We start from the raw sequence: 11,463 nt of genomic DNA on the forward strand, positions 1-11,463 counted from the left end.
ATACCATTTTGATGAAAAGATGCTCCTGTAGAGGTAATACGAAACAAATATAGATGATGCAGATTTGTGTCGGGTTGTGAGAGGAAGAAGAACGGGCATGAGAAAGACAAAAGGGTGGGACAAGGGAAGAACATTGAGGAATGTCCGTTTCATTGAATTAGGAAATTTTATTTTCACAATATACAAGCTTCCAAGTTTATACTATTACATAGACAAATGCATCGTTTCTACGACGATCCATGCATGTGCTTAATGTTCATTATTCAAAATCCTTTTTTTTTTCAAAAAGATTCGAAATCCATATATACACCATACTGTAGCTAGCCAACACTCGATGCTTCGGATAAGTGTTTATCTTCATATACAAGCTTACAACTTTGTGGTGTATTACATAGGCAAATGAATCCTTTGTACGAGGATCCATGCTTTATTCAAAATAAATTCATATATACGTCTGCAGCTGCATGGTATTCAGGTATTGTACGTAGCTTAGCTGATACACCATGCATACTCGATGATGCATGTACTGCCTGGTAGCAGTACTGGTGTTTAAGAGCTGTCTATGGTGGGGTAGTAGGCGTAGGTGGCCATGCCGCAGTTGCCGCCGTTCCCGCGCGTGAGGCGCATGTAGCCCCCCTCGCCCCACCCCGTCCCCCACTGGTTCTTCACCAACCAGTACTCCTGCCCGCCGCCGTCCACCCCGTACCCCACCACGGTCACAGCGTGGTTCAGGTTCTGCCCGCACGACGAGCTGCCGGCGTACACGCCGCTCATGTAGTGCCGGAAGTTAAACTCCGTGGCCTCCACGCTCACGGCGACCGGCTGGTTGGCCACGAGCTCCTGCAACTTGCCCTCATGGCCGTACAGGCCCTCCAACCGGGGGGCGCCGACGGAGGCGGCCGAGTTTGGGCTGACGCCGCTGCTGCGGCACACGCCCTGCTGGGCGCTATACGCGTAGACTGCCTCCGGCTGCAGGCCGCCGCTCGCGGCGATGTAGCTTAGAGCTTCGTTGACACGGCCGCCGTTGCAGGAGTTGGTGCCGCCGGTGCAGTCGAGGACCTGCTGCTCTGACATGGAGATGAGATTGCCAGTGGCGATCTTTACGAGCCCCTCGGTCGCCGCCACCGCCGCGAACGCCCAGCAACTCCCTGTAAGTGTGGTCATTTATTCATTTTTTCTTGAATGTTGGTGGACATTTATTCATGTGCGAACTTTGGTATATGCTCTGCATGCATTGCAGCAAATGCAGAATCTTACCGCAGTTGGCGCCTTGGTACTTGACTTGGGTGACGGCACCCTGGGCTCTCCAGTCAACGCTGTCCGGCGTGGACTGGGACTGAGCCTTGGACATGTTCACCGCGGCCATCGGCGTGTTGTCCTCAGGACGGAGCCCGCCGCGCTGGTGACGGTACCCGAGGTGCGTCTCCGCGAACTCTTGGTCGGTGAGGTCGGAGAACTGGTTGAGCCCGAGCGTGTACGTCCGGTTGCCCGCCCGGTTGACAGCGTCTATGTGCCGCGCGTTGGCCGCGAACACCTCCTGCCGGCGCAATTTCTCTGCGGCGTCCGTGTACACGCGCCCGTACTTGGCCATCCACCGCTCGTGCCGGGCGGCCAGCGCCTCCCCTCGCGCCGCGGCAGCGCTGACAAAGGCAGTGGCGGCCACGAGCACGAGCAGTGTGCCGTCGAGGCGGCGCGAGCTGTGAGTCGGCGCCATTAAGCTAGCTAGCTAGTTTCCTTGCTTCTTCTTGCAGTGCAATGGTTTACGAGCGAGCTAGTAAGCACACGTAGCAACCATGCTGCCCGCGCTTCTATTTATACGCGCGCGCATGGCGGGCAAGACGGGGCATTCGAGCGGATTCCATACTTTTCGTCGATGGATCCGCGCGCGTTCATACGCCGTAGTCGAACGTACGTACTGACTGGGAGTCCATGGATGTTTGTATCCGACAACGCTTCTTCTTCTTCTTCTCGAGTTTTTTTTCTTGTTTCCCCGATGGCGAGGCAAGGTGCTCTGTCCACATGCATATACCGTCGCACACGCTTAGAGCTGGAGTAGTACGTTGCTGCCTGATCGAAATTGGCCGGATCGGCGTGCAGTACTCTCCCAAGTAGCTTGGCCGATGTATGTGGTGTGGATTACAAGTTAGCTTATATATTCATAGGAGAACGACAAAATACATGACCTCTCATTCTATCAAAAAATTGTGGTAGATACAGCAAATGTACTAGTACTATAAAGCAAGAAAATGTGCACGGCAAACTTTTCTTTCTTCCAAAAATGATCAGATATATTATAAAAGCTCACAGGAAAGTACCAAAAATGTCAAACATAATAAAATTTCACTTCTGATTTGGTACACACCCGCTAAACACAAGGACGACTCAAATTAGCCATACCCCATCATAAGAAAGACAATGATGGTCATATTTTATAAACTCTTTGCTCGCTGCATACGTATACGTTGTACATGGAGTAGTGTTTATCTTCTTTTTTTAACCTTTAAAAAATAGGCGCATGAAGTAGAATTCAAACTCCAAACCTCTTGGATCCCTTCCACCCGCTACCACCAACTGGGACAGCTCACTTGTTGTGCCTAATTACTTCTTTTATTCATCTTGTTGTGCATCCTTTCAGTCTGGTTTCCTTTTTCTTTTTTTGTTTTGTTTGCTCTTATTTTTTGGTTTTATTTTTCTTTATTTTTTCTTGTTTTAATATTTTCTTTTTCATTTTCTTAATTTTTTGAATATTTTCTAAAATTCATGAAAAAATTTCAAATCCGTAAACTTATTTTTTTAAACCATGATTTTTTAAATGAATAAATATTTTTCAATTTTGTAAACTTTTCTCAAATACATGAACTTTTTTATCTAACTAATGAACTTTTTAAAATCGATGAACTTTTTTAGTTTCACAAACTTTTTCCAAATTCATGAATTTTGTTGTCAATTTCGCTAACTTCTTTGTCAAATTCATGAAAAAAATCAAATCGATGAACTTTTTAATTTCATGAATTTATTTGTCACACTTGTGTACTTTTGCTAATTGATGAAATGATTTTTAAACTTGTAAAGTTTTCTTTAATCTCAGTGTGGTTGTCAAGGTGGTAATAGGGTCGGGTTTGGTCGGGTCGACCTCAATCAAGCCCATGCTCGAATACACAATCGGATGCATCGCCTGCCCACGGCCGTACCCATGGGTCTTAACGACCCATGCCTGAACCCACCAGGGCACCGGACCCGAGTGGGCAGTGGGCACCCATCGGATCAGTGCAACAAGGATTATTTTTCGTTTATTTTGTCCCAAAAGAAGACACACAGACGACTACTTTGCTGCTCCGTTGTGGTTTTCTTATATAGGCATCCACCCCATCATTTTGTACTACCATGAGCGAGGTGGTAATAACCTCATCAGGACTACTTTTTTTAGGATTAAGCCAAGTCTTTCTTCATCAAATTCCACAAAGTGTGGGATACAAATTAAGTCGTGAGGTTGGTCAAACCAGACATAATGCCCATGCTCGAGACTAACAACAACACGACTTTTGAAAGTAAAATTATAAGTAGAAAATGACACTTGAAGTTTGATTTCATTGATGATAGCTCCATAGCTTCCCTTTAAACCTTTCATGATGTCATTCACTGATTGCTGGGAGTCGGAAGCTATAAAAAAAATTCTATAGATGCAGGTCCGTCGCTAGCGTCAGTGCCTCCCTGCATGTGATCACCTCAAGAGTAGCAGGGTCATGTAATCCATCGATTACTACACCTGAACTCCCCAAATAGTTTCCTCCACTATCTTTGCACATTGCTACAGTCGTACCACTTATGCGATCCATCTTAATTCCAATATTATTTTTATTTACTCCAAAATAATTCTTCAAAAATCATCGTTTAATTTCAAGAACTTTAATTTCCGTTTAAAAACAACACCATGATAGTTCTGTTGAAAATAACATCAGTCCGGGCTACTTTAACTCAAACCACGCAAATTAGAGGCAACTCCAAGAGCAAAAGTGTTTGCAAAAGTGGATATATTGGAGACGTATCAACTCCCCCAAGATTAACTTATTGCTTGTCCTCAAGCAATTCAGTTGAGAAACTGAAAGTGATAAAGAAAACTTTTACAAACTCATTTGCTCTTGTAGATGTACATAAACATAGCTAGTGATCAGATTTCAACAAAGATGAGAGTAACCATCTGTATGATAACAATTAGAAGCCACATTTACTCATATCAATAACAGAACCAACTAGTGAGCAACAATACTATATCTATTTTATGAATTATCCCCAAAGGTGTTACCACGAATAAGAATACATATGGGAATACCAAAAAACAACGGACAAACTAACAAACAGAGATAACTACCCCTAGATCACGGCAAGTGCTTGTTCATAATGGACACACTTAGACACGACCATGGTGCTGAAAAAGGTCAAGTGCGACAATTGGTTTGGGTTGTGAGGGGAGAGCAATGCGGAGCAACAACGCGATAAATGTCGGCATCACTCCGCCGAGGCGCATCCTTTCGTGACAACTTCGCTGCACATATGGACCCGATAAAATCGAGAAATCGGTTAGGTCTGAGCCTTCTTTGTTGTAGGTCCTTATGATGGGTGGATTCGAACTCGGGTCCTTCGCCTCACTTTGATGCCATCGGTGGGAGGCTGTTGCCAGTGTCTCGCATGGGAGGCTGCTGTCAGCGTTGGTAGACCAACATGTATTGCTGCCAGAATTTTGGATAATATTTAATTGTATAAAACATGAGTTTTTGGATTAAAAATATGAGAACTGAAACTGAAAATACATATGATTTATTGTATTTGATTATTGCGTAATATAAAAAGTTATTGAATCTAAGTGGTATAATCATTTTGATATGTATGCTTGCATGTTAGGTGAGCTTTTCCCCATGCATGGTTGTACATTGATGTTTGCATGCTGAGAGGAATATGTTAGTGCTGATAATCTATTTACTTAAATAGGATATGTCAAGTTCTCCCCTTTTCCCCTCCCTCGCCCTTCCTTGCCTCTACCGTGCCTTTGGAACCGTTAATTAGTCATCCCCCCTTGCCCCCTGCGGCTTCACCACATTGTCTGGAGTGGCCCCTCTGGTGCTCATACCATGAGTCCCATCAATTCATAATTCGAGGTCAAACTTTCCTTTTAGGTCACTTTTAGAAGTTATAGTTCCAAATTTTGAGAATCCTAAGCCAAACTTTCAGAACTTTGAACGTCTGGAAAATGTGAAAACCTTCAAAATTTTCTCATTCAAAAGTTTAACAATTTTTAGAATTTTTCAAAATTCAAAATTTTCGTAGCATTCAAAAATAGGAAATTTTCGAACTTCCTGAAAAAACATCTTCTCGGAATTTTGGAACTTCATTTTTTTGGAATTTTGATGAATGAAAAACAAAGTGAAAATTTGTGTTGCATGTGCAGGCCCTACTAGGTGAGGGTAACACGTGTGTGTGTGGAGGGGGGGGGGGGGGGGGTGGCTTCATGTCGTATGTCCGCTGCATGCATGACTTCGGTGGCTTCATGTCGTACTAGCAGCTGGGGCGCGCCCGTAGCGCACCGCCTGAGCGGTAGCTCGGTGGTGCCAGATGGGAAAGCGCCCCTTCAGCTAGTTTGTTCAGCTCTTGTTAGAACATACACGTGCCATATATCATCAACTATACGAACTTAACTACAAATTCATTTGAATAACTTCAAATATCACTGATGCAAAAGTCAAGTAGTATTACAATCTAAAAGTCAAGGCAAAAAATATTGGTTCCAATTGAAGCAACACCCACGCTTCCAAGAAGGCAAGATCATAAAGCAACACGTATGCAGCAGCTACCAACCTTTGCGCCATCGCACGCCTCCGCCTTGCCCCTGCCTTGAATATGAACACCGGCATTGGTGCCAGCGTCGCCTTGTCAAGCATCCCTCTACTGGTCCTCTTCCTCGTCGACCCGGCCGCCATGCCAAATCCATCGTCCATGATGCACATGTACATCGCGCAATCCTCCCCAACCTTGTTGCTGCCGCCACGCGCCCTACCTTGAATCTGGTCACTGGCATGGCTGCCAGTGACACCTTGTCAAGCCCCCTCCGCTGGTCCTCTTCCTCATCGGCCCGCATGCCGTGCCAGGTCCCATCCGGTGCACACCATCCCTCCCTCCATCGCACATACATGCAGTTGAGGTACAGACAAGGAACATCACCATGAACGCCGCCATGAGGTCCAGTGTCTCGCCAGAGCTGCAGCAGGTGTACTGTCGCAGGTGAGCATGTCGATGAGATGACTAAGTCCACTACAACAGGTGTACCTTCCATCCGTTGATGTCGCTGCTACTGACAACTTGTTATCTGCATATGTCAGTCATCATCTTAATACCAAACAAGCAACGGAAAATGAAATCTTAAGAAAATTAATTTGTGATTAATTCTAATGCATTGCTCAAACAGACATATGTATAAACGAAGTGGAAAGTAATGACAATTATGAGCTGAATATGTGGGCACCATGACACTTATTTTGAAAGTATGAACCAGAACATACCTACAAAATGTAAATGTGTTCCTTGGCATTGCACACTGACCAATGGAATTGCAAGTTCTCTTTCATATTCTCAATGCCTACTTTGCAAAGCATCAGACAGTTGTATTAGTGCCGACTCGAATTCTTTGTCGCGGTTAAATGATAAGTAGAGAGGAAGTTAACTTTGATTCATGACCATCGACCCTTCACTGGGCATGTGGACGGAGAGGAATCCTCCATGGTGCCATTCCTCCTATTGCTATGGGGAGGCAGCTGTAATGGAGCATTGCATCACTACCTCTTTCGATGGTCGCCTTTGCCTTGGGCGTTTCCTCGATCGGCACAGACTGTGAGCTCACTGTGGGTGCTTCCTCAAATGCTTTCATGTACAATGTTATGAGGTACTGCTCCATGTGCTTGATCTCCAGCTCCAGTGTGGCAACCTCCCTTGTCAGTTGGTTAGTTGGCTACCAAAGAATAAACATACTATACTATACATGTCCTGGTAAAAACAAGTGTCAGCTTGAGGACTGGGCTCTCATTGGATAGAGTAACTGGAGCAGAGTTAGGACCCAACGCTTTCTCCAGTGCACCGTGCACCGTTTGCTGTTGGTCAAGGTGCCTCTCCAGCTGCACAATCTACATCAGATCATCGTCATCCCATTAGACCAAAATGCTTGGTGCATCCAGAAACGAAAATGTTGTAACAATTCTTTCAAGATGCAGTCTCTGATTTCTTCTGCATGTGAGCTAGTAAGAATAGAAAAAAAATGGTTCCTGTCTCTTTTCTCAGGGTGTCTTGCGTGTCACTCTTGGGATGGATTCCCTTGTTGGTTTCGTTCTGCAGACGAGAGTTTGAGTTTCTACCATTCTGGAAGACACCACATAAACAAAATAAAAAAAATCTCAAATCTACAAAGAAACAGTGGTATATGAAGCACAAGAAAAAGGTTAATGAAATGGGAAACTTACCGGCTTTGGGTGATTAGACGCTTTCTGCGAAGAAGGCTATGCATCCTTGCATTTTTCTCCTCTAAATCGCTGCCATTACTCAAAGCATAAATACATTTTTATACGCATTTATCAGCATCAATCAACATGAGAAAAAGATAATGTTTCCAACCTCTCTGAATGCTTGTGTCTTGATGGGGTATTGTAGGGGGGCTTCACTGGTTCGGCCAAGGATCTATGTCCTTTCTTCTCCAGTGCCTCCATCTCTCTCATTCTTGAAACCAACCAAGAAATGAATGAAATCATAATATGAAAACCATGGCAGGCACCAAAGTACAAGTGATCAAGAAGAAAACAAGCTCACGCTAAGACACAAGGAGAGAGAAATGCAACGAAGAATACAAAATAAATAAATAAGAACTCATACAATTTAGTTGGTGCAGTGTTCGGAATTAATTGAAGGCTCAAGCAATGAAGCAGAAGTAGGAGAAAGAGAGTTGAAGGCTCGAGCAATGAAGTGGGAGGAGTGGGAAAGAGAGGAAGAGGTAGCACCCACTTGCCTGAACAACCGCAAGGTTATACACATGCATGTTAACTAAAACGAGTTAACAATCCTAACCCCTAAGCTAGTAGGTTTTGCATATCTCGGTTTCAATTATCAATTTTCATCATTTCATATGGAAGCCACCAAGCTAGCCTGACATACTGGAGCTCTTTACTAAAAATGAATGTAAACAAAATCATGTGCACTCGTTACCACTCAAATGAATATTGACTTTTGCAGGGGCTTCCCTAAATGAATGTAAGCAAAATGAATCTTAAAAAATAGTTGTGCAAATTATAATAGCTCCAAAAGAGCAAACAATCAGTGCTTTGTCTATGGATTTAGATCCAGCAAAACCTACAACAACTATAAAAAGGAGGAATACAATAGCTCATCTTCTCTGAACACAAAACAACGACGGCGTCAGGTCATACCAGTTACTGAAGGAAGCTTCATAACATCATCAACTGGAGTAACATTGACTGAGATATGCCTCTGTTTGTGCTGCGGTATGCCCAAAACCTGGCTCTGAACCGAAGTTGATCCTCCATGGAGCCCTCGGAATCACATAGAGGAAAAATCTATAGTTGCCAGGCTTCGTCGATATCCTGGAAGAAGGAAGCACCCTTGTATGCAGTTTCAGCAGTGAACACATCTTCTCCTGAAGGAAGACAGTAATATCAGACGAAAATGTACTGTTTTTTTAATCAATGCCACACACATCTTCTCACCAGGTAAGTCACTTTAATGACCCCTCACATACATCACATTAATCGTTGTTTCTACAATTCTACAAGCACCAGAGAAGAGGGACACAAATGATCTCCAGACTCAAACTATTTGCCATCATCTTCTTTGTGTTACTGCAACTGCAAGCACACACCTGACTACCTAAGATCTCATTTCCTCCATTTTCAACATATACATTCTCAAATCAGGACCAAATCTGCACCATCATTAGATAGCTTGGTTAACTAATCTGAGCAGATCTTTGATAGAGTAAAACAAAAATGAATAATCTGAAAGCTAGCACAATTTACCCCGATGAAATATGCAGGGCATGGCACCCCTAAAGTCGCTGTCCTGGGCCAGGCCTGTCGTAAACCTGTTGCTTCGCTCCACCTCCACTTGGAGTAGTCGCTGCAGCTGGCAAGAGTGGCTCCTCCGCCGTCGCCGCAAGCGCCCAACCCGGATCGACGAGCCGAGAGGGGAGGGGGCAAGGGAGGGTGGAGGAGACGAACCGATCGGAAGGAAGGAGGAAGTGGAGACGGTGGCTCAGATGTACGGCTTGGCGTCCCTGGAACCCACGAACGGACGGCACGCCAGTCCCCCGCTGTGTGGTCCCTAGAGCCCCCGACGGCGCACGCGACACCGCGGTGGCTGCCCGAGCCCAGGCCTCCATACCAGCGGCGGCGCCGCGCGAACGGGAGGCTGCACGGCATCGGTGGCTGCCCGAGCTCTCACGGGGCGCTGGGCGAGATGGACGAATGGCGGCAGGATCCGGCCCTGGTGATCGATCTAGGCGAGGAAGAGGGGAGGAGCTTGTCGGTGGTGGGGAGATGGTGAGGGAAGGAGAGAAGGGGTGGGGGCGCCAGCTGCAGGGGAGGCCGCAGATGGTGGCGGCGGCTACAGACGAGGGAGAGGGAGAGGGAGAGGAATCGGGCGATGAGGGAGGCTAAAGGCTGAGCGAACCCTTCCGCTTGTTTTTGTCCCTTCGACTGTTCTGTTTGTTGCCTAGTAGTCCGACGTGGATGGAGTGAACGATCGCCCATGACGCATACGTTAATGTTTTGGATGGCTCTCCCTTGCAGTGTGTTGTCCAAATTAGATCTTGGTTTACTTGTCTATATATCCACATATCCAAAGACCGACATAAAATATTTTCTTTCTATCTTTTGAGTTCTTTTTTCTTGCCATTTTTTGGGCAGTTCTTCTGATATAATCTTTCGAGGTAGCATATCCTACTGTTCCCGATAAAAAGTATGGCTCCTGTAATGAAGTAAAAGGACAAGAATATAGATAATGAAGATTTGTGTCGGGTCGTGAGAGGAAGAGGAACGTGCATGAAAAAAAGACGAAAAGGCGGGACATGGGAAGAACATTAAGAACGTGTGTTCCATTGAATCAGGAAATTCTATTTTCATATAGAATCTTTCAAGTTCATACTATTACGTAGGCGAATGCATCGTTCGTATGAGGATACATGCATGCGTTCAATGTTCACTATTCAAAATCCATTTCTTTTCCAAAAAGATTCGAAATCCATGTTGAATATATGAGCAAATTACTATGAGTTTTAATCCGAATAAACAGATGATAAATCATGACATCACAAGCAGAGATTAAACTAATCATGGGAACTAGCATAGTAGATGAACAGATCACATCTAGGACACATACTACAAACATGATTTTTACCACAATCTCGAACAAGAAGGATAGAATCACATACGGTGCAGTGGGGCCGACGTTGATGTTGTCGCCCATGTCGTTGAGGATAAGGTTGCCGAGGTCGTTGACGAAGTCGTCGTTGCCAGCAGTCGCGCGAGTGCGCTCCCTAAAAACCTGACCGCCCCTCTCCCATACAGGATTACGAGAGGCGGGGTTTCGGAGGCCTGTTGTCCCTTCTCGCGGTGCACGCCAAAAGGAGGAATGGAGAAGACTTGCGTGGTGGCGCAATGATCTGAAACGGTGGTGTGAAACCATATGATACGGCACGGCTAGGGTAGACGTCTGCCTGACTATATAGTGTGGGTAGGTCATGAGAGTAAATCCCACGTCCGAGGTCGCGATCCAAAAGAATTGGAAAAATGGTTCAATAATTAACCTGTCCGTTAATTATTAATTAATAACTCATTAATTTTTCCCGAGCAGCAAAAATATAGACAACGTGCATAGCTCTGTCCTCAGCTCGGCTCAATCCAGTAACCCGCAGCGCGGCGCGTCGTGCCGAGGCGTGGCATGGCGAGGTGAACGAGGAGGAGGAGCGCACGTGTATGTCTCTTCTTTTCATGTTCATACAAGTGGTAGAAGAGCTCACGTCATAAAGAAGTGCAAGTCTCATTCAACTTTCGTGGTGGGACTGAACTTTAGTCTCACTCACTTCACTTATAGGTGTGCATGAATGGGCCAAGAGAATTTCAAAATTTTAGTTGAGGTTTGGGCCAAAGGCCTACTAGCAAAATTCCAACGCGTTCCACATATACACCGTAGTGTTGCTAGCTGATAAACCAATACTCGATGCTGGATGGACTGATGTAGTACAAATGTTTAATTTCATATACAAGCTTACAAGTTTGTGGTATTACATAGGCAAATGGATCTTTTTTTTACAAGGATCCATGCTTTATTCAGAAAAGTAAATCCGTATATGCTGCATGGTGCTGATAAACTATACTCGATGATGCATGGACTTGACTGATGTAATAGTAGTGTTGT

The 11,463-nt window shown here is 45.1% G+C and overlaps 1 protein-coding gene and 1 long non-coding RNA gene across 8 annotated transcripts; both read right to left on the reverse strand.

The window, feature by feature from the left end:
- Positions 1-549: 549 nt before the first annotated feature.
- Positions 550-1,714, reverse strand: LOC123041857 (zingipain-2-like). Its single transcript, XM_044464410.1, has 2 exons — positions 1,258-1,714; positions 550-1,148 (listed from the first exon to the last, which is right to left on the reverse strand). The coding sequence occupies exons 1-2, from the start codon at positions 1,712-1,714 to the stop codon at positions 550-552; spliced, it is 1,056 nt and encodes a 351-aa protein (XP_044320345.1).
- Positions 1,715-5,686: 3,972 nt separating this feature from the next.
- LOC123046446 (uncharacterized) lies at positions 5,687-9,707 on the reverse strand. 7 transcript variants are annotated; one of them, XR_006422333.1, is made up of 9 exons: positions 9,066-9,706; positions 8,757-8,971; positions 8,460-8,686; positions 7,654-7,755; positions 7,503-7,571; positions 6,714-7,401; positions 6,552-6,628; positions 6,319-6,358; positions 5,687-6,250 (listed from the first exon to the last, which is right to left on the reverse strand). It is a non-coding gene; the product is annotated as an uncharacterized lncRNA (long non-coding RNA). The 7 variants fall into 7 exon arrangements; XR_006422331.1 differs by having other exon boundaries at positions 5,687-6,358; positions 6,552-7,032; positions 7,108-7,401; positions 9,066-9,707; XR_006422334.1 differs by having other exon boundaries at positions 5,687-6,358; positions 6,829-7,401.
- Between the last annotated feature and the right edge of the window lie 1,756 nt (positions 9,708-11,463).

This window comes from Triticum aestivum, chromosome 2B (genome assembly GCF_018294505.1).
Source record: "Triticum aestivum cultivar Chinese Spring chromosome 2B, IWGSC CS RefSeq v2.1, whole genome shotgun sequence".
NCBI lineage: Eukaryota > Viridiplantae > Streptophyta > Magnoliopsida > Poales > Poaceae > Triticum > Triticum aestivum.

What these genes read in the sequence shown, in the direction of transcription:
- LOC123041857 (XM_044464410.1), bottom strand. Translation starts at nt 1,714, where the DNA reads ATGGCGCCGACTCACAGCTCGCGCCGCCTCGACGGCACACTGCTCGTG. An exon ending in GTACCAAGGCGCCAACTGCG is followed by an intron (nt 1,149 to 1,257) that starts GTAAGATTCTGC and finishes CCACACTTACAG; the next exon opens with GGAGTTGCTGGGCGTTCGCG.